This window comes from Natator depressus, chromosome 9 (assembly GCF_965152275.1).
Source record: "Natator depressus isolate rNatDep1 chromosome 9, rNatDep2.hap1, whole genome shotgun sequence".
Classification (NCBI taxonomy): domain Eukaryota; kingdom Metazoa; phylum Chordata; order Testudines; family Cheloniidae; genus Natator; species Natator depressus.
Genome location: NC_134242.1, coordinates 53,130,616 through 53,153,387, shown reverse-complemented (window position 1 = coordinate 53,153,387; position 22,772 = coordinate 53,130,616). Strand labels below are relative to the sequence as shown.

General features: G+C 49.8%; 1 protein-coding gene across 2 annotated transcripts in view; it reads right to left on the bottom strand.

The window, feature by feature from the left end:
- Positions 1-257: 257 nt before the first annotated feature.
- The window catches only part of RAB6B (RAB6B, member RAS oncogene family), a 129,354-nt gene continuing 106,839 nt past the window's right edge, over positions 258-22,772 (bottom strand). The window contains exons 5-8 of one of the 2 annotated variants that reach the window (XM_074964180.1): positions 20,196-20,307; positions 15,583-15,676; positions 12,442-12,508; positions 258-432 (exon numbers count right to left, since the gene is read on the bottom strand). In XM_074964180.1, coding sequence (XP_074820281.1) covers positions 368-432; positions 12,442-12,508; positions 15,583-15,676; positions 20,196-20,307 — 338 coding nt within the window. In that variant the 3' untranslated portion in view covers positions 258-367. Of the gene's footprint in view, positions 433-8,761; positions 8,817-12,377; positions 12,509-15,582; positions 15,677-20,195; positions 20,308-22,772 lie in introns of those variants that run through there. The other variant, XM_074964179.1, reaches the window with a different exon arrangement.

Here is a 22,772-nt window from a genome sequence, read left to right as displayed (position 1 = left end):
GTAAGTTTACAAATATACAAAAACAAAAGACCAACCTCTTTCCAAAAAAACCCAAGTCACTACTTTTCATCTGGCAAAAAGTTGTATACACATGATTTAAACTTTCCTTTTTAAATGTTGAACTGGTTTTGGCAATTTTAATAAAGTACAATATATTACAACCAAACCAAAAAAATAGCAAGTTTCAGTAACAGCTGTTAAGAGTGATGTAATCTGAACATTTTCACCCACCCCTCCCCAGAGACAGAGAGAAAAAAAATCCTCCCCCATCCGATAACTCAATTTGTTTCTTTAGGAAGCTAACCAATAGGAAGCAACACAACAAGCATGTGGTATCAAATGAAGCTGACCAATCCTGTGCTCTGTATTAGCAAGAACACCCTCCTTCACTGGCTGGAGGATCCTGTGGTTTGTCCAACTTGATGTCAATCACTGATGGAGGAAAGAAAGGTTAAGGAAGATGATGATATCATTACTCAAGGTAAACCTGTGTATTCTAGGTGCTGGGGCAGTTACCGCTGCTTGATTTCTGGCAGGTGGGAATTAATTTTAGTGTGCATGGAAGTGATATACCAACTGGCAGCAAGCACAGTGCAGGTTGGTGCTGTGTATCTCCACCCACCTATGCCCTAAGCCATCTCTACAGGACTTCTGCTTCACATGGAGGACCCCCAAAATTTCTGTCAAGGCACTTCCATCCAGACTTGTAGTGTCCGCTGCTTTGGTCTGGGCAGAGATTGCCAAGTGTGCTGAGTTGGGCAGGGGAGTTGGCAGACAAATATCCTCTAAGACAAAAGCACCGAACGCAAATCACATGGGACCAAAATCCGAAAGCTGTTCCGCGTACAGGCCCACCTGGGAGCCGAGGCATGGACCCAGGGGGCTAGCCTGTCGCACCACCGTGGCCACACCGCTATTTTAGACATGAGCTTGCTCAAAGCTAGTGTGCGTAGGTCTACCCACCTGGACCTACACCTCTGGCTGCAGGGAGATGTACCTGTCCTCCAAAGGCTCTAGGGGGGAGTTTGCTACAGAAAGAAGCGGTGTGGGAAGCTTTGCCGTAGGGTACTGCCTCCCCCCCCCATCCCCACCAGCTCTTTTCCTCCTAGGGAAGGTGCCAAATAAGCTATAAATGTGTACACTAGCCATAAAACATGGGAGCAAAATTACAAGTACCCCACTCTGCTCTCATATAGCAGGACTACAGGCCCTTGTTCTGCTGTGACGAATGTCGTTGAACCCAGGAGGCCAAACCTCCCCTGGTCCTAATGCCACTTGCTGCTGCTGCTTTAAAACGATACAGCAATTCCATCTGGCTGTGCGCTAAATGCAGCTGATTTAATAATTCACAGGCTTCCATGAACAAAGAGTTGAACTGAGGTGCACATGAACAGCCACAGCCAATTCCGAGAGCTGTGGCTGCCAACGCGCGCAAAGATAAATACATTAAAAAATAATGAGCTGGGTTGATGTGCTGTGGAGAGGCAGCCCCTTCAGTGTGACAAGCCACTTCCTAGCCTGGGCATGCAGGAATTTCTCAACAGATAGGTATGTTAAGGCTCAAGGCTAATCCTGGCCTCCTGGACCTGAGTATCCTACCTTAATGGTTCCAAGAGAGGACATCAGGTCCTCATCTTGCCTGAAACTAGCGTCTTCCCTGAATCCTCCAAAGGGACTACCATCTCATCTCATCTGACCTCTTGTACCTCACAGGCCACTAGCCCCACCCAGCACTCACACACTAAACCCAACACCTGAAATGCGACCAAAGTATTACAGCCCCTTAGGAGATTAGACTATTACATGCCATGGGAGAGATTGGGAGGGACTGAGGTGCACCAGTGTGTGAGGCCCCTGCACTGAATCATAGAATCATAGAAGATTAGGGTTGGAATAGACCTCAGGAGGTCATCTAGTCCAACCCCCTGCTCAAAGCAGGACCAACACCAACTAAATCATCCCAGCCAGGACTTTGTCAAGCCAAGCCTTAAAAATTTCGAAGGACGGAGATTCCACCATCTCCCTAGGTAACCCATTTCTGTGCTTCACCACCCTCCTAGTGAAATAGTTTTTCCCAATATCCAACTTAGACCTCCCCCACTGAACTTGAGACCATTGCTCCTTGTTCTGTCATCTGCCACCACTGAGCACTGCCTAACTCCATCCTCTTTGGAACCTCCCTTCAGGTAGTTGAAGGCTGCTATCAAATTCCCCCTCGCTCTGTTCTTCTGCAGACTAAACAAGCCCAGTTCCCTCAGTGTCTCCTCATAAGTCATGTGTCCCAGCCCCCTAATCATTTTCATTGCCCTCCACTGGACTCTCTCCAATGTGTCCACATCCAGGAGTGAATATGGCAGATACCACTGGCTCCAATACTGAGTATGGCACTTTTAACTGCCTGCCTCCCACCCCATAGATCCGCCAATGGGCTGATAATCCATTGCGCTTGTGGAATGTTCACTACAGAAGGTGCTAAGTGTTATTTCCCAGCCTACTCCATATTACAGCTGCAGTGAGAGATACCTGAGACACAGAGCCACGAAAAGCCAGAAAACTGACTACTGGGCTCTCTGGGCCAGATTGTCAAAGGTTGTTAGGTGCTGAAAAATGCAGATGGGTGCCTAGTGGGCTATTTCGTACCTAAGCAGGTTAGGTGCCTAGCTCCATCGACTTCACTTGGAGCTGCAAGTGTTTAGCACATCCGGGAAACAAGTGCAAGTCCAGTGCTAGTGCTAGTGTAAACAGGGCTCCCAGCGGTCATCATTGGCCAAAGTACCATGTCCTCTAGCTTGGCTTAGGGCAGGTCTGCTCGGCCCAGTGGGGCCAATGCGGGCAGTCATAGGCCTTTGTCTGCACTAGGGCCTGCAACAAGCACCAAACCTGGGCAGAGCATTTCAAAGTTGCCTAATGGATCTGGATGCCCAATTCCCATGAATATTAACTGAGGTCCCTTAGTTGGCTGTGGAAATCTCAGTCTTAGAGCTCAAACTGTGGAGGGCCATGATGCATAGGGCTGCAGGGGTGGCAGCTTCACAGCTCTGCAGAATCCTTCACACCACTGGGATCAGGAGGGAGTGCCTGGCCTGCTCCGAGGTTGCTGGGACTCAGCTCAGCATGGCAGCAGAAAGACATCCCTAGCGCACGGCTGCGAGTGGGAAGGGATCACAGCAGGCAGCATCGAGCGGGGTGCTGGGCACAGCTGATCGGAGGAGCTGCACTACAGGGGAATGCTAATTAGATACACACCTCATCACAAGAGCTCATGCCATTTCCTGGGAGGCAGCTTTTGCTCCCATGGTAACAGGGACAGGAATCATTAGCCTGGGCCACTGCCTTGTGAGGAGGAACGGTCCTGCCCAGCCAGGCTTCCAGACATCTCCTCCTGGGCCAGGTGCTGGCGCCTTCAGTGAAATGATAACATAGAACAGTTTCCTGGTGGGGCAGATGGGTGGTTTTCACTGACACTGCGACAGTATTAGGATTTCCCCTGCTGTTGAGGCCTCCGGCCTTTGTGAAACGGGAGTGTCCTTCAGCTCTGAAACTCTGCCTGGCTCCATTAGCTGAACTGGGGATGGAATTTAGGATTTTCAGAGCCTACATTGGAGTCTGCCTGGTCATGGTTGAAGGAGGCTGCAGCACTCACAGCACCGCCCAGACAACTGGCAGGCACAGTCCCAGGCATTGGCCCCTCTGTGCCGCCTCCTAGTGCTTTGTTGTGGGGGGGCGGAGTCCTGGCACTATGGAGTCAGCAACTTCTGTGGGCTTCTCTTGGCCTCCAATGCTGGCTGCTGCTCCACACTCCCTCTCACCTGCCTATGTGCGTCCAGGCCAGTGCTTGGAGAAGAAGAAACCATCCCCTAGCTCCATTAATTTAAGGCAAGTGCACCTGGATAGCTCCTTCGTCAGGTGTGTTTACCCCTCACATGGGTTTTCCATTGCTCCCCATAGCTGGCTGGGAGGGACTCACTGTCACCTTCAGTGGCCATGGCAACTGGGTTTGAAGAAAGGGCCCAGTCTTGTCTCCCCTCAGGGCTATCAGCAAATCTGAGGGACAAGAGTGGCTAAAGGCTCCAGTTCCGTCCCCTCTCGTAGTCTGCAGGGACACTGACTCGGTTGCCCCACTGCCTGGCAGACCCCAGGGAAGAGTGTGGGAGAGGGAGGGTGGAATCCCAGAACTGGCCATCTGCACCAGGGGCCACATGCAGGTTCTGACCTGCCCCTGAGACAACCTGAGCCCGGCACACCTCATTGCAGGTTAAGGGGCACATCCTCAAGCGCAGCTGTCTTCTCCATTCCCTCCCACAGTGCTGCGCTTCCATTCACCTCTGCTATCTGCCCACCCTTGACTCTGAACTCCCCTTCCCCTCCTCCTGTCCCGCTACCTGTCAATCTGCCCATCATGTCAGTCGCTGTGCGCCTCACTGCCTCGCTGGGCAGCCTCATCCAGACCAGTCTGGAGTCCCCACCTGGAGTTGTCACACTGACTTCCAACCTGCACAGTGCCCCCAACCCTGGGGAAACAATCCCCACCCATGAACTGTGTTTGTCCTGGGTGCAGGAGGGGCTGCACTCACCAATGTCTCCATCTTGTGAGGGCTTCATACAGAGACTGAATACCCTTTTGGATGATGCTTTAGCCAAGCAGTGCAAACCCATACAGATTTAAGTAAATACACTGATATCACAACCCACACCCACCCCCCGCCCAGGGTGAGTCGTGTCCTTGAACTGGGAGCCATTGACATCAATGCCCTTTTGGAGGGGGGAGCCCCTAGGACTTGGGGCTTAGCAGTCACAGTGCACCGGGGCAGTTTAAACCCTCCCTCGTCTGCACAGGGATTGATCGGAGAGCTCAAATGGCTTCTGTACTGAACACCCCCTGCTGCAGTGTATAATAAATGCCGTTGAATAGCTGCCAGTGTTGTGTAAATATTAACTGGGATTGGCCCAAGGCTGTCACTCCGGTGCCTCAGGTCAGGGGAAGCCTTGGTGATACTATATGGGGACAACAGCAACTTGACACAAGCTGTCCTCATTCAGAAAACACTGCCTCCCTGCACTGTTCACTAAGGAACTATTTGCTGCTCCCTCTCCCCTGGCCCTGGGGGAGTCATTATTGCTGTGTTTAATTTAAAAACAGGGAACTTCTCTGTAATAAATAAATCTTAATTGGAGCAGAACCATTAGCCACCCAGCTGGAGGAACTGCTACATTGATGCTTTTCTTTTTGTTCATTCAGTAATTGGAGAAAAGAGACGATTAGCTTGGTCTAATGAGAGCACTGGTGTCTTCCAGAACCTAGCTGTGGTGGAAGGGAACGTTTTCTGTCTACCTTCACACTGGGTACAGAGCAGTTTGCCCTGTAAGCTTCCCCAAATCTGCCCTCAGATTCTCCTCTGGTGGATGGCTGAGCAGTAATCCAGAAGCACAAATAACTAAGGAGCGGTTATGAGAGGGGAGCACAGGGAGACATGAGGAAATCCACCAAACGGTTCACTTTATCCTCTTTGTTATTAGCTCTTCATGGCTGAGAACTAACGAGGGGTGAATCTAAAAAGGGATGTTTCAAATAGGAATCAGAAAGCTCAGCAGCTTTCCCAATCTCATCTCAACCTTCCAGTCTGCAAAGCGTAGAAGATGAGCTGAACTGCAAGATTTCTGATCCTGACAAGTTTAGGCCCTGGTCCTGCAATGAGCTCTGGCTAGGCAGACCCTTCCTGACTTAACTAAGGCTCAGTGCTGGTAAGGTGATCATAGAAATGTACGGCTGGAAGGGATCTGAAGAGATCATCAAGTTCTGCCCCCTCGGCAAAGGCAAGGCCAAGTAAACCTAAATGATCTCTGAGGGCACTTGTCCAACCTGTTCTAAACCACTCCCAATGACAGGAATTCTGCAGCCCTCCCTAGGGAACCTGTTCCAGAGCTTAATTCTCCTTAGAGTTAGAAAGTTTGTCCTAGTATCCAACCTAAATCCATCTTGCTGCAGACTAAGCTGCTCACTTCTTGCCCTACCCCGTGTTGAGTTCAGAGCCTTTGTGTGAGTCAAAAGTACCATGAAAAACAATAGTTTCCTTCATGGTATTATGGTACTTTGATCACACTATAATAAGGGTACTGTGTGATTAAAGTGTGGCTACATTGTAGTTACAGTGTAATTCAAGTGTGATTTTTGCTTTTCAGTGTGTAATCACCAGCACCATTTATATCACGAGTGGGTTAGCTACACCACTGAATTACTTATCATTACCCCTTGTGGGTATATCCAGGTATATTAACTACATCATATTCAGGTTGTAATTCCTCTCAGTCATGTAGCCAACTTTCCGGTGACAGAGATTAGCACTAATTACAGATCTCAGAAAGCAAAACCACAGTAGCACTACACTGTAATTGCAGTTACAGGACCCTTTGTAGCAAGCATGGTGAATACTTTTGGCTGGAAGGAGAAAGGACCGAGGAAAAACCTACAAAAACGTAGTGAAAGCTTTGGAATTCAGGAACAGTCGAGTTTGAGCTTCTAGGTGACTCACTGTGTGACTTCTCTGATCCAAAATCGGTGGGCCAGCCCCCCTGCAAAACTGGAAAGATAAGTTGGTTTAGGTCGCTCAGCTGCCTGTTCTGCTAGCCCTGTGGGATGGCAGCTGGGAACAGTGATCCCTGGACAATACCTTTCCTGGAGGCAGAAGTAGCAACTGCCTGATGTGTTTCCTTTGGAAGGCTGGGTAGAAATCCAAGAGTCCAGCACTAAAGGTATTGATCCTACTGATCCTACTGCTGAGCTCTTTTACAGAGTTGCAATCCAGGCTCATGGAGGGGCCGATAGAGCTGTGATGGGTTGTCAGTCCCAACAGAAAAACAAACCCATCTGCTGCTGGCAGACTTCATCCACTGGTGACTTTACATCACCACCAGGGAGGGATGCAATGAGGGAAGCAAATTCTGATGTCAGCTTTGGGCCTCAGAGCTCTGGGTGCCTTCCTTCTCAGGTACCTTTGTCACTAGTCATTTTATAAAGCACATGTTCTAGAGCCTTAAACAGGAGAGGTCTGTTTGAGAGATCTGCTCACACAGCATGCTGGATGCACACCTGATGGTGCAGCTAGATACACAAGGCACCTCCCTGCTGCAGCCTGGCCCTGCACACACAGATGTACCCATAGAAGGACAGGTGGAACTGTGGAGTTCTGCTGCTTTGGAGGCCCTGTAAATCCACTAGGATCTCCACAGGAGCCCAGCTCGCAGCGGCTACCTGGGGGCCATGCTGAATCAGTGCATACCCCAGCTGTCTTGGCATTCCACCCCTGCTGGCAAGTGCAACTCCAGATGTCCTGGCCCTGTAGCATTAGAAAGCCTGCTGCAATCTTCCTCCCAGGCAACCAGCATCTGCCCCAGCTTCAGGTCTTACAGCTCAGCTTTCTCTGTCATTCTGCCTTTGTGCATCACTATATCAAACTCAAGGATTTCCTTTCTATTCTGCCCCTGTCATGACATTTTGTATGAAGAATACTGTCTAACAACATTGTGAGGTCTTATGTAAACCAGTAAGATATGGCAGGGTGTGGCCATATAGCCTTCAACCTCCGAAGATTCAATGATGTTAGATAGGATTCCTGCACTCTGGAGTGTCTTACCTCTATGGGAGAATGGTTATGTTTGAAAACTAAAACCCCAGTTTATGGAAGAGAAATCCAGATTCTGTTGCTTCTCAAGCTTTCAAACTGTGGCGATGGCAGAGGCACCACTGCATGGATGAATCAGAATGAGCCTGGCTTTTGTGTTTTACTTGATACCCTAGTAAACTGGGTTAGGGGTCTTTGCTGATACATTGGTCTGATTTGTAATGCCAAAGCTCCTGCCTGTGCTAGCCAATGCGGAATAAAAAGGTGAGGAAACAAAAGCAAAATCTAAAGAGTGCTAGGCATGAACCACACAGATGTGTGGAAGGATGAGATTTGTATCGGCAAATGTGGATCTCACTGTACATACACAAACCGATGAAACAATATTTCCATTGATAATAATCGAAATGTGCAGCTAGGCAACGTGAGAAAAATGTGCTTTGAGAATGTTTTACAGTTTGATTTAAGGAGCTTTACTTTGTATATTTTGCCATGTGATGTTGTCAATTGTGTTTTAATGGTTATAAAGCTTTAACTTTTTGAATTTCAACATCTATTGTCATTAAATAATTATTGTCTGGCTCCCACCATAATTTCCCACAATCATGAACATTTAATTAGATAAACACTGAAAAAATGCTTAACACACATGATTTGGTGCAACTGTAAAAATGTAAGTCGAAAAAATAGGCTTAAAAATACATCAATATACATCAATATACATCTGTCAAAATTATAAAAAAATCAAACTCTAATCCTGCCAAGCCCAGCCATAAAGCACTGAGCCAGCCCTTCAGCTCCAGCCTCCAAGTAGTTACATGGGCCCTTTGGAACCGAAGGAAAAGAACCAGTGCATTAATGACTCTTTTCCTTCTAGCATGTTGGATGTGATTGCATAGTCACAGGGGACATACACATATGTGCCTGATGGCTTCTCTCCACTTGAGTGAGTTTGTTTGGAGGCCTAAGGGTATTTTATTAGCTGCGCCACTCTAACACCCTCTAGTTGGCCTCTGCGTTGGGAAAGCATGGCTCTTCTCCCAGCATTCCAAAAGTATCAGACCAGAAAAATGGTATGTCCCAGACTGCAGCTTCAATACTGATGGTCCGTGGAATGCTCCGCTTTCCAAATGGCCTCTGCACATTCCCGTGGAGTATTAAGGGGTTACAAGTATCTCCATTATTGCTGTCCTTAGCCTGGGGGCAGAAATAATGTCCCTTAGACAATGCTATTCTCTGTTTGGAGCAGTGCTCGAGTCTTAGCAGAGAAGTGCCGCAATGGCACTGGTGTCTCATTCCTCGGTGCTGGAGGTACCGGAATGCTGATCCCAAAGAAGGGCTGGAATGGCATTCTGGCATAACTTGGGCCGTGGCTTGGCTGCAGGACTAAGATTACTGGGACATCATGTTATCAGAGCAGAATTAGGAGTAACATTGCTTGGGCATTAGAACCTCAGGCTGTGCTGACTGGCGCTGCTCTTTGGAGCAAGTCCAGTGTGTAGACAGAGCCTAGCATGCAGTGGGCATTACTGGAATACTGATACAATAATAACAGAGCAATACTTCAGCTGGTTTTACTGCATTTGCTTGGCATGAGGAGCAAGATTTCGAGCATTGGCACTTTCTGGTGGCTTGGAGGAAAAAACTGGGGCATCAATTTTAATCCCTGAGAGTGGCTCCCATGCACCCACTAGTGCCAGGGCTGTGTAATGACTGTGTAACCCAATGCAGGGACCATGCTGTGCTAAACAATGGTTCACACAAAGCCTTAGGGAATATTGCAGAGGCCAACAGTGTTATCCGCTGTGCCAGGAAATCTTTACCTTCCATCAGACGGACCATGACGATGGGCTCCTTTATAAAAATAATAAAAAAGAAGCTAGAGAGCCACCTGGACAACTGCCAGGGAAGTATGGAAAGACTTGGGTTAATTGTATCAGCTGAAGGATGAGGCGGCAAGGCCATGATTTTCAAGAGTGCAGCACACTGGGCGCTGAGGTCTTGAAAATCTGGCCAGGAGCGTCCCCTTGGGAGCGGCTGGGTGCTGAGCACTTTGGGCTCCCTGTCCTGTTTTAGGGGCAGAGCTCTTTTGGAAACCTGGCCTGCACCATGACTCTTGAGCCCTTTTGACAATGATACCTTGCTGGACAGGAACCCCTGGGATCTTGATTCATCCCAGCCCCTTTGTGCTCACTTTGTACCTCTTTCTCTGCTCTCTCTCTAGCACCCAGGCCAGCCTGCTCCCAGTGGGCATCCTGTACTGGAGGAGGCAGCCTGAGGGAAGGGCACAGCTTCTCCATTCCCAGCCTGGCTCTTTGCTGTAGGGAACAACACTGTGTGGGGTGCTGGCTGTGCAATGGGCACAGCTACTGCCATGCCGGCTTGTCTCCGCGGGAGTGAGGAGCCAGAAGAGCACTGGCTGTGCGGGAGCTCACAGCTACAGCTGGGCTCCATGTCACACCCTGCCAGAGAGGGGAAAGTAGGCTTTTTTGGTAGAAACTGAAGCTAATTCCTGCCTCTGCCAGCCAGTGACTCTGTGTGTGCAGGGCTGGAGCCGTAACAAATCCAGCTCAACACAAGTTCACACCAGTCCCCCAGCTCTCTTCAGCCGTTGCTGCACGTAATGACTGGTGGGTGCTGGCTCTTTTATGCAAGGGAAGTTTTCATCTGCTAGGCCCTCCACACCCTCAGCCAAAGATAAGTCCTGGCCTGTTACAAAACACCACCCCACCCCTAAGCCCCACCCCTGACATGGGGCTTCGCCAGCCTCCCGGGTCTTACCAGAGCCCCCAGCACTCCCCAGTGCCCCTGGATGGTGGCTGAGCAATTGACTACAACTCCCACCAGACTGTGTGTGAGTGTGTGTGTGTGTGTGAGAGAGAGAGAGAGAGAAGCATGCAGCACTGTCCACGGGTTCTGTGGATAGATTATACCAGCACCAAATGCACACTGGAAAAAAGAACTCTGCCTTGGTGCTATTCACAGTCCAACCCAAACACGATGTACAGTCTGAGGGAAGTGGCCTACAAGTACTGGCCAGTGGGGCACTTTTATCTGCAGCCTGTCTCTGACTTGCTTGGCTCTGAGAAGCCTCACGAAACACTGCACCATTCCCCATGGATTGTATGCACAACATGAAGGCCACTGGCCCAGGGTAAGCACAGATAGCAAGTGGGCTACAGTGGCACATACAAGGAAAAACTCCCACTGCTGGAACCACTGTTGGCAATTAAAACCTGAATACACAAACCACACATCAGTGACCATAGCTAGCCAAGGCTGGCTTCCCTAAGTATTTAGTTGGCATCCAATGGGATTTTCCAAAGCACCTAAGCAGGGCTGGTGCCTAATTCCAATCGATTTCAATGGGAGTTAGGCACCAAACCCACTCAGGTGCTTTGGAAAATCCCCCTAGGCACCTATTGGCATCATCAGGCTCCTAACTCCCTAACTCTGACCTTCAGTGTCTCTCAAAGGAGCATCCTGGCCCCACGCATGCCACTAACAGCCACAAATCTGTCCCCTCTGTGCTCAACTCCTCTGACCCATGGGATTTCTCTCACTCTCCAACTCCAGGTATGGTTCCCTTGCCCAACCCCGTCACCCTTGCACCTGGTCACTCCCGTCAGGACTCCTTCTCTTTATGTACAAGGCTGTTTTCCTTCATCCTCTCCTCATCACGTCCACACACACACATTATTAAGTTCTCAACCCCCTCTTTCCAGTGCTGTTCCCCACTTCAGCCCTATTTTCTACAGGTCTGGTGACACAGAGCAGGGTGAGGCAGCCCAGCCCCAAATAAACCCAGCTGGAATTCCCAGCCCACTCTGTGCAGACAAGGACGAGGGACAGTGCACTGGAGGCTCTGGATTCTGCAGCTTTATGGATGTTTGTCTGCTCCCAAGTATTGTATATAGGATTCATGACTAGCTAAGGGCCAGATTGGGAACCCCTAGCACACAATAGTGCGTGCTTGGGCACAGAGTAGCCCCATTGAAGTCAATGTGGTTACTCACATGAGTAACTCCACACCCATGTGAGTGAGGAGTTCACAGCCTGCCCTGCCTGTGCACAGGACAGAAATGACCTGTCTGAACAAAAGACCCTGGCAGTGTTTGCTGATTGCAAACGTGAGCCATCCAGGAAGTCTTGTGTTTTCATCCGCTGGCTCATGCCTGCTCTGTGAGGCTGAGCCAGGACTGGGGGCCTGCAGGGGAAATGGGCTCAGAGGCCCGTGCTGGGCCTTTGCACAGCTCTGGAGGGGAGGCAGGTGTGAGACACCACTGTGTCTGCATGTATATCTGACAACAGGGGATGTGGAGTCAGCAAACTCTGCTGTGCCACCAGGATTCTCACAGGACTTGAGCAAATGAAGGTGTGGGACTACATATCACATGTGGGATAACGTATGGGGATGTGGGCTCGGAGTTCACCCAGCAGCTCAGGCAGCTCAACAGCACCTAGGCTCAGGGCATGAACATGTCTATGCATGTGTCACATGGCAGGCTCCGAGCCCTGCGCTCATCAGGCAGTGCAAGGATGCCTGAGGTCCACGTGCCGGGCTTCATCCGCCCATGCTGTAGACAATGGTGCCAGGGCCTGTTTCAGATGGCGTCAGGGTGCCCAGGCTTGAGGTGCTGGGCTGGGCTCAGAGAACTATGCCATCACTACACTGTTTGTGGGCTCTGAGTACACAGCCATGCTGTGTGACTGTCACCTCCCTGAGCCTCAGTTTCCCTTGGGGGACAATGTACTGACCTTTGAGATCGATGGCTGAACAGTGCAATAGAAGAGTTTGGTAGTTTCATTAAAAAAAGGATACTTCCTTCTTTGCTCTTCTCTTGAACGCTCTCCATGCCGGGAAGGGCAGATGCAACACGTCGGAACAGCTGGCGTAGGTCGGGGGGTAAGAGAGAGAAGGAATCTGTCACTGAAGTTCAGGGTTTGTATCCATAGCCATCACTTTTCATTCTGTATTTGACACAACTGAGAACAGCAAAACTCATTATGTGCAATGTTGGTGAAGCTAAACTAGGGACTGAGAGATGTGTCACTTCCACTCTGGTGTGACCAGGTCAATGTGTAAGGTCTTGCTCATGGTAGAAAACTCAGACTGGTGTAACTAAATGGATTTAAAAATCACTTTATACCGATTTAACTTAATCCAGGAAATAAAGGGATTAAACTAACCCTGTATAAACATGATTTACACTGGTTTAAGTGCAGCTATATAATGGATTTTCATCAGTGTAACTAAATCAGTTTAGTAATGCAAGCAGGGTCTGAATGAGTTCTCCCCTGACACTAGCTGGGAGGGGGACAGACTTCAGGAGAAAACTGTATTTACATGAACACACCTACTCTGCCAAGATATCCAGCAGATAGAGTGGTGTTGTTCAAAGTGATCAACTTTGGGTGGTGTTGGGTTGCAAATCACTTTCGTACTGAATGCAGGGATAGTGAAAGGTTGTTATTAGTGTTGTTGTCTTTACTGTATGAGTAAAGAGGATTAGAACTGTGCTTAACTGTCCCAAATGAGGGGGTCATCCCCATCTGAAAGGACCTCGTTCAGCCAGGGGCTCGAATGCTAGACCCCTGTGAAAGTAAGACGGGTGGGGAGAGATGTCCTAGCCAGGAGATGTGGCTTTTCCATAAGGGTCCCTGGGCTGGTTTAACCTGTTCCTCCCCACTGTTCAAAGATAGAGCTAAAGAGGCTCTATTAGGAGCCTTTGTTATTTTAAGTGCTTAATTGGGAGCTGAAATCACTTGTGGTGGGACAGCATTTCTGTGCAGCCTGCTAAAAGCTGAAAATCACTAAGAGACTGACCAGCAGAGAGGAAGGTGGCACCAGAAGGTAACTGACAGTTGGCTGGCAGAAGCGGAATGAGCGGCTGGTGAGGTGGCCAGCCAGAGTAAGTGCTCAGATGGTGGAGCAAGCAAGGTGCCTTCTTCCCTGGGTGGGAGGTGAACTCACACAGATGTACCTCTGACCCCTGTGTCCTCACTAACCAAGGACAACCACTGTGAGTGGGGTATGGTAAGGGAACAGAGTGGGGCACAGCAAAGGAACTTTTGGTTTCAGAACTCAGGAACATGAGCCCATGCACTCCGGGGTGGGTGTTCTGCTCATGGTTTTATGATTATAAATCCTGCTTGTGGCATTTTCCCTAATTAACGTTGGGTGAATTCCACTCTGGTTTGTCTGTGAAAGTGTTGTTTTCTTTGGCAAGAGAAAAGAGAGTTACTTGGAAATGATGCAAGGAACATGTCTGATTTAAACAGAGAGAAGCAATTTACGCACATGCACTTGCCCAAAGCTCTAAGGAGGTTAATTTAAGTTTGACATGTGCTGAGCAATCCTTCATTTCCTTCCACTAGAATCAAAGACCACCTTTGATTTTGTCACCTGTTTCCTGGCTGGATGTTGAGAGACATGGCACCAGCAGAGGAAGTAGCTAGACATCTAGGGCAGATTCCCAGCTGGTATAAACTGGCATCCCTTCATTGAAGCTCCAGTGATTTCCACTAGGTGGGGAGCGGGCCCTTCAAAGTTATCATTTGCACCTTCAGTTTACTGCGCCAAATAAGACTGTTTCTGAAAACCGCTCCCCTATGTCTATTGCCTCCACGTTCCAGTCTGCAATACTGCATATTAGCATATTGTGTTAGTAAAGTGCTCTCACAGCTAACAGTCATAAACTTCTTCCATGGAAGCTATTAGCATACATGGAGCCTTCCTTTCTGTAGTGTGGTGCAATGTGCGCTCATATTGCATTACTCCGCAAGGTAAATAACCTCAGCCAGGGAACAGCCATCCCCATCTGTAGTAAACATGTAATCTGAGATATTGCATGTGTTATGTGAAAAATCATATTTTCTTCTTCTCAAATAATTTCTAAACAGTATCATTTACATTAGATGATTAATTACAGGAGCACTGCTCATGTATGCCAAGTATGAGGCAATTTTATATCACATCTCTCATTCATCAGAAGGAATGAGGTGATTTCTATCTTAGGACATGATTTATTATTATTGAGGCCAGCACAAGTATCTGTTAGAATTGACTGTTATTATCATTGTAGTTTAGTGAATCTACATCTGCTTTGCTGCTGCAGCTGTAGGAGCAAAAGAAAATGGCTAGTACTTAGATTTATCTCGAAGCTAATGCTGTGCTCCGGTGTCCTGTCCATTACGCTTTTCAAATCCTACATTCAGGGATCTAAACCAAGTCCTGGCTGTACAGTGACCTGGGACTTCTTTCCCTGAGATGCAAAAGGGAATACACATCCCTGTTTATTCATTTGCTCTAGTGAGATATTTACCTCCTGGTCATTATTATTGGTTATTTGTATGGTGGTAGCTCTCAGAGCTCCAGTGCAGTCACCACAACAGGTAACAAACAATTATCAACAGGTTTCAACAGAGTGAAAAGACAGCTCCCACTGCAAAGATCCCACTGAGCAGTGATCTCACTTCCAGAGCTGTTGCAGCAGCTAACATGAAAGGGCCTCCCTGTTGTAATGGATTCAGTTTAATTAAATCTAGCAATCTGTTTCTGAGTCAAAGTTTTTCTTCGTCTACAGCTGCCCAGCTACCCACGCAATCCTTCCTATTAGAGCCACACCTGCCTAACCCTATTCAGAGTTCAGTGTTGAGTTGTGCAGACCATGTCAGACAAAGAGGCATGTATGCTGTCATGCTCAGGATGATATTGCAATGGGCAGCATCCTACTTGGGGCCTCACATGTGTGATCCCAGTTTTTATATGTGCAAAAAGGACACCATGTCTTCCAAATCTATCCCTCCAGAGGGCACCAGGAGGAATCTAAGAGTGCTCTATGTAGAAATGAACTGATGGAGGGGAAGGTGGCAGAGCTTTCTGCTTCTATAGCCAGTAAAGATACAATATTACATCCTTATGATCTTGCTACGATTCTGGCTGGAGCAGGTCTTCCCTTACCTGTTTTACATTGTAGCCTGTCTTTGCACTGGTCTCGATAAACATGACACTCAGTTCTTTGGCTCTCTGTTCTCCCTCTTCAATTGTTATCTGCCTGAGGACACACAGGAGAGAAGGGAAAACCGTAACTGTTCTAATCTTGCTGGGAAGGACTGGGGAAGGGCCTAGCTTAAAAGTCTGGAGGGAGAAAGGGGAAGAGAATTGCAGTTGTCTGTGGTCTTGAGCACAGGCCTGTTTGCTCGCACCTCAGAGCAGAGATGGTCAAGGTCTCATGCCTACAAAGCCACAAGACCGCACAAACAGATGCCATCAGTTGTGCCTCTGTGACATGGGCTGCTTGGCAGACAAAGTGCAGGCAAGGGAGGGTTTCAGTACCTAAATCCTTTGTGACTCAGCAAACAGAACGAGGGGGAGCTGAAGAGCGCATAGGAGTGTTTGAACCCCAGGGAGGGGGAGCCGAGCCCGGTCTGATCACACTTTAAACATCTGCTCAATCTGCTGAGAGTGGAGCCTCATTTCGGCATCCTCATGCAGGCAGGACATATTTTATGGGTGGAGATTGGAAGAGTCGAACCAGTCGAACCAATGCTCCCCTCCTGCATTCGGCCCCAGGTGTGTGGGTGAGGAGACGGGAAAATCATTTGAACCCCTTTCCAGGCTGGACTCTCAGTGTCTATTCTGTGCCCATCAAAGTGGCACTGTCCTGTGAGCTCGGCCTCTGGGCTGCAGCAGGAACCCTCTTTACATGCCCTGGGCATGTTGATCATTAAGGACGTACCAGGCATGGGGCAGCGCTTGAGGGTTAATGAATACATTGCCGGCCTTTCTCTGTGCTGGCACAGGGTATGAGGTTCGATTGGCACTAAACAGTATTCTCCTCTTCTTGGATTCTAGCAAAGTGCCTAGTGCAGAGGGGCCCAGCGTGGGCGTGAGTGAATGCAGACACTGAATCCCTCTGCCAGCACAGGCTGACTTCTCCAGCTCAGTTTTCTGATCAAATGATGGAAAAAGTAGATTCTCCAGCTGCCCCTGCAGTCACCAGATCTGAGCTGTCCCACACAGGGTGTCTACACTGCACTTAGACATCTGCGGCTGGCCCGGGCCACCGGACTTGGGCCACAGGCACTGACGTCTACTGGCACCAGTGGGTGCTCGACCTCCCTCTGCCCCAGCCCCGCCCTGACTCCACCACTGCCCCGCCCCCTCCTACTCCCATTCCAACCTCTTCCCCAAAGTCCCCACCCCAACTCTGCCCCCATTCCAACCCCTTCCCCAAATCTCCGCCCTGGCCCCGCCTCCTCCTCTGAGTGTGCCACGTTCCCGCTCCTCCCTCCCTCCCGGAGCTTGCTACAGCTGTTTGGTGGCAGCAAGCACTGGGAGGTAGGTGAAGGAGCAGGGATGCAGCGTGCTCAGGGGAGGAGGAGGAGGTGAAGAGGGGCAGGGCAGGGAGCTTGGCTGCCAGTGGGTGCAGAGCACCCACTAATTTTTCCCTGTGGGTGCTCCAGCCCCGGACACCCATGGAGTCAGCGCCTATGCATGGGGCTGTTTCACTGTGGTGTAGACAGGCTTGCACTGCAGCCTGAGCTCTGGGATCCTCCCACTGCACAGGGTCCTAGAGTCCGGGCACCAGCACTGCAGTTAAACAGCCACTTAGCCAGAGCCCCATCAGCTCGAGTCCGGGGGCACGGACCAGTCGCGGGTGTCTAAGTGCAATGTAGACATACCCTAGATCGGACTGTCTCCGTAGGGCAGCCAGCCTTCTGATGCCTGTCAAATCCATTCTTCTGACTTGACATCCACATTCCCTGTCTCCTCAGCTGCTTTCTAGAGGCCTGAAGGAACAACTGGCGCCTCAGACCTCTCCTTGGAGAAGCGGGAGAACAATGGAAGCTGGAAGTCCTGCAAAGCTTAGCTTAATGCAGCCCTTCTTCCCTCTCCTCTCGCCGCAGACAGGCCCTGGGCAAGCCCACTGCTATGCTGCAAGAACGCATCCATGGAGGAGAGACCGTGCATGTGCAGGCCCAATGGACACAGCTACCGAAGTTTTCCATCAGCAGCGCAGGGACTCAGACACACCTGCAGCGGAGCACCCCCAGGGACACACTTCTCTAAGATGAATGCCAAATTCCTCAGCAGTGGCGACAGAGGGGGGAATTGGAGGCTCTTCTAGCTGTTAACGGGTTGAAGGCTGGCTGCTGTTTGGCCCCTTTCCCTGCCCTCCACCTGCAGCTCCTTTTGCTCACAGATTGCTGGATAGCTGCCTGGAGCCACTTTGTCTGATACAGCAGCATGTTTCCTGGTGTCTTGGAGGGCCACAAGAAGAGTGGGGGCCCTCCCCCACCTCCCAGCAGTATGAGTGTGATTCTGACAACTCAGCTTTCTTCAGTGGAAACCAGGAACTCCACCTCCCTCTGCCTGCCCAGATCTCTACTACCACATCCCCCTACCATCTCCAGAGCACAGGCTCCCTTCCTGTCTCTCTACTTTATCCACCCCCCTGCACCCTCTTTCTCACTCTATCTACTCCGCCCCAGAATCTGGAAAACTCCATCTCTCCATCCCCAGAGTGACAGTTCTCCCCTGCAGTACCCATTCTTTGCTGCCAGATTGCTCTCACTGGCCTCTAGCACACTCACCTTCTCTGTTCAATCAGCGTGGCACTGATGCTAAAGGGATGCTACCCTTGCAATCCCTGCTCCAGGATGGGAAGGGGCTGTGGCTCTATTCCACTCCTGCAGGAGGCTGGGTCCCCAGCTCTCTAGCTCCCAGAGAGCTGTTTCACAGGGTGTCTCGAAATGCAAAGCACTTTTTCCCTACCACTGAATTCCAACTGTTCTGTTCACCAGGATGCTGGAGGGAGCTCCTATCAGACACCTGCCTAGAAGCACTGCATTTCTTGCAAAGAGTTTATCTTTTTGTTCCATTTTGTCCCCCTCCCCTCCCATTTACTCTGGTGAATTTCAGTGGAATTCCATTTCATCCTGGAATTTTTTTGTCAGCAGCTTTTAAAATGTTGGCAGTGTGACTGAGTTGATAGTGCACTGGACTGGGCCACAGGAGACCTGGGATTCTAGTTGCAGCTCTGCCCCTGGCCTACAGGCTAAGTTACTTTGGCCCATAGCCTCAAAGGATGCCCTATCTCTCACTAAAATCAATGTGTGTTGGGTGCCCAAATAGCTCTGAGGACCAAGGCCTTTGGCTCTGTACAGTAAGGAGAATGAGGCTTACCTCTTGGGAGAGCACTTTGAGCTGTCTGGATAAGGGCTAGGCATTATTAGTCAGCCGCCACAACCAGAAATGCCCACTTCTTCCCAGCCTGTCTACAACAGCTCATATTTTGGTCCAGGCTGATTGGGACCTGTGGGCCAGGATCCCCCAGCTAGGGTGACCAGACAGCAAGTGGGGGGTAATAGGAGCCTATATAATACAAAGCCCCAAATATCGGGCTGTCCCTATAAAATCGGGACATCTGGTCACCCTACCCCCAACTGCGTGCCTGCTGGCAGCATGTCCCTGAGCTAGACCAATCAGGGGCTGCTGCACCTACTGCAGTCAGGCTCAGGACCCCTATAAAAGGCAAGACAGGCTGCTGGGAGGGAGACAGGATCCTGTAGACTAGCAGCCAGGGCCAGGAGCTTTGCACACATAGAAACTGATCTGCTTATGGAAGGAGCTGTCAGCAGGGGGTTACTCCAGTAACACTGGTAATGGATCTATAAAGCAGGGGACTACATTTCCCATCAGCTTCCCCTCCCCCCCGCAATTGCACTCCCTGCCCCTGGCCAGGTAAGGGGGAAGATCCTGAGGCGGGAGGTGGCTGGGCTCTGGTTTGGAGAGAATCCCCGGGAATGGGGGAACTGTGCACAGGGCCGCTGTGACTGCTGGATGCTCCAGCTGGGGCAGGTCTGCATGGGACTTCTGGGGGAGCAGTCGCAGTTGGGCACAGAACCAGTGCAGAGGGGCCCCAATGAGAGACACTAACTGAGTCTGGCTTGGGAACCCTCAAAGTCTTATTTGCTGGGACAGAGAGTGGCCTGGAGCGGGCACCCCTGGCAATAGCCCTGCAGAGCCCTGGGTCTCTACTTGGCTGCTATCGTTCACTTAGTCTCTGTCCCTAGTTTGTGTGCGGCCTTCCCCTTTCCTGACAGCCCCAGTACAAAGCTCTCCCTGAGCCACGTGTCTCAGTGGTTACCGGGACCCACAGTGCTAGCGCAGCAGGGCCTAGCTGCTGCAATACCTCCAGTCATTGCCTCTAAGACGTGCTACGCTGGACAGGCTACTGGCACCCCAGTGCTTGGGGTACCAAGTAACCCCAGTAATGACACTTGATCGGACAAGCTGACACTCACAGTATTTCAGTGCCCTCCCCAAGCCAAAATGTCAAACTCAATAGGATACCACTGAGTTACCATGGGGCACAGCAGGAAAAAGGGAGTTGCGGCTGTGGCAGCGATTTGAACATGGCCAGTCTTCCAACTGGTCTCCCAATGGTACGTCAGTGCTTATCAGCTGTGACATCTGAGAATCTGCTCTAGAACTGCTGGGCTGTAAGGATAACGCCGTTCTCTTCCCTACCCGGTTCCCACCCTCCCGGCCCCCAGCCCCTCCTTTACCTCTTGTCTGCGAGGTCCGTCTTGTTGCCCACTAGCATAATGATGACATCACTTCCCCTTTCTGTCCTGACATCATCAATCCATTTGGATGTCTGCTGGAAGGAGTTGAGATCTGTGAGTGAGGAGACAGAACAGTGCAAGCGGCTGTGAGAAAGAGAATGATTTTTGCCAATTGTGTGATCTGCTGCGGTAACTCGGTTGACTTCTGTCGAGTTAATCCTGGTTTTACACTGGTGTCACTGAGAAGAGAATTGGATTCTGGGTCACTTTGGACAAGTCAGGTAATATCCGTGGTGTCTCAGTTTATCTCAGGGTCTGTCATAAATATAAAGGGAAGGGTAACCACCTTTCTGTATACCGTGCTATAAAATCCCTCCTGGCCAGAGGCAACATCCTGTTGCCTGTAAAGGGTTAAGAAGCTCAGCTAACCTGGCTGGCATCTGACCCAAAGGACCAATAAGGGGACAAGATACTTTCAAATCTTGGGGCGGGGGAGCGGGAGGAAAGGCTTTTGTTTTGTGCTCTTTGTTTACATGGTTGTTCTCTCTTGGGACTGAGAGAGGCCAGACAGAAATCCATCTTCTCCAACCCATCCTAATCCAAGTCTCCAATATTGCAACCAGTATAGGTAAGCCAGGCAAGGCAGATTAGTTTATCTTTTGTTTTATGTGAATTTTCCCTGTATTTTCCCTGTAAGAGGGAGGTTTATTCCTGTTTTCTGTAACTTTAAGGTTTTGCCCAGAGGGGGATCCTCTGTGTTTTGAATCTGAATACCTTGTAAAGTATTTTCCATCCTGATTTTACAGAGATGATTTTTACCTCTCTCTTTTTTAATAAAACCCTTCTTTTAAGAACCTGACTGATTTTTCCAGGAGCTCTGTTCCAAGATATAGGGGTTTGGGTTTTTGATGATTTTGTAACCAATTGGTTAGGATATTATTCTCAAGCTTCCCCAGGGAAAGTTGGTGTGTAGAGCTTGGGGGGATATTTTGAGGGGAAGACGTCTCCAAGTGGTCTCTTTCCCTGTTCTTTGTTTAAAACGCTTGGTGGTGGCAGCATACTGTTCAAGGACAAGGCAAAATGTGTACCTTGGGGAAGTTTTTAATCTAAGCTGGTAAGAATAAGCTTAGGGGGTCTTTCATGCAGGTCCCCACATCTGTACCCTAGAGTTCAGAGTAGGGAAGGAATCCTGACAGGGTCTGATCACACTTGACAGGGATATTGTGAGATTTAAAAATGTAAAGTTTATACTGCACCTTGCGGTGTTTACAGAAAGACACTAAGTGCAAAGCATTTGTAACAGTGTCATTAAGTATTGTTTGCAATAGTGTTGTAGCTGTCTTGGTCCCAGGATATTAGAGACAAGGTGGGTGAGGTTCAGTAAAAGAGATTACCTCACTCACCTTATCTCATTACATATTGTCCTTTATGTTACACTACAGGCAAGCATGGAGCTGTACAGTGGCTCGTGGGCTGGGACATGAAGGGAGAAGGAAAGAAATCAGGGAAAAGAGAACATCAAGTGAGTGGCTTGTGCAACAGGAAAGACGGTGCTTACAGGGACAGAGCCAGTTAAGCGTCCGGGTGAGCCCTTCCAGAGGAAATACTGGAGAAGGGCAGAAGAGATGAACAGAAAGATAATTAGACTGGGGAGTCATCAACGGAGAGGTGCCTGACAAACCCATGGGAGCATGAGAGATCAGCAGGGGCTAAAGTAAGGAGGAGCATTCACATTGCCTGCTTCTCCTTGGCTAGTGCAAGGGGAGATCCCTTCCTGGTCCAACCCATGTTACCCTCTAAAGGGCACTAAAGGGAGACCATAGAGGGGGAGGGGGCAGAGCTTGGGGGGCACATAGGAAGAGCTGCATAGTTGAAACCCACCAAAGAGAGGCTGACGGAGATGTCGGAAGAGTGGGAGAAGAATTGGAGGTGACGAATCGGTTTGAGGGCATCAGAAAGGTGATGGAGAGTGAGGACAATGGCCCTGGTTCTCCACTGCTCTGTGCAGAGTGTGACATGCTGCCCCCGCCGTGAGTGCATGGGAGCATTTCACACCCAGTTGCACAGGGGGACCAGTCTGCACAGGGGGCAAGACGGGGAGGGGTGAGGGAGTAGCCAAGAGAAGGATATTAACAGCATTGGTGGCAGGAGTCTATGGTTGGAAGAGGCTGATGGCAAGGGGAGCTGGGGGAAGGGGTCATGTAGGCTGGAAGAGATCCCATGTTCAAGGAGTCTGCAGAAGGAGGAATGGGGCTGAGAGTGGAAACAAAGGCATGTGTGAATGCCAGACAGTCCCTAAGGAGAGAGAGGGTGCAGCAGAAAGGGCCTGAGGAGAGGTAGGGGTGGAAGGTCAGACCATGAAGGAAAATGAGGAAAAAGAACCGTCAGCGGTTGCTGTCACTTTTGTCCGTAACTTCCCACCTGCGTACTGAGCTCCACATGTCACTGCCACACTGGCTGCATGCGCCAGTTCTACCCAACGCCTGCTGGGATGGCACCCGACCCACCCCTTGAATCTACAACAGCTGAGAGGTTCACTCTGCTGAGGATGACATATTCTCTCATGAATGTAGCTTC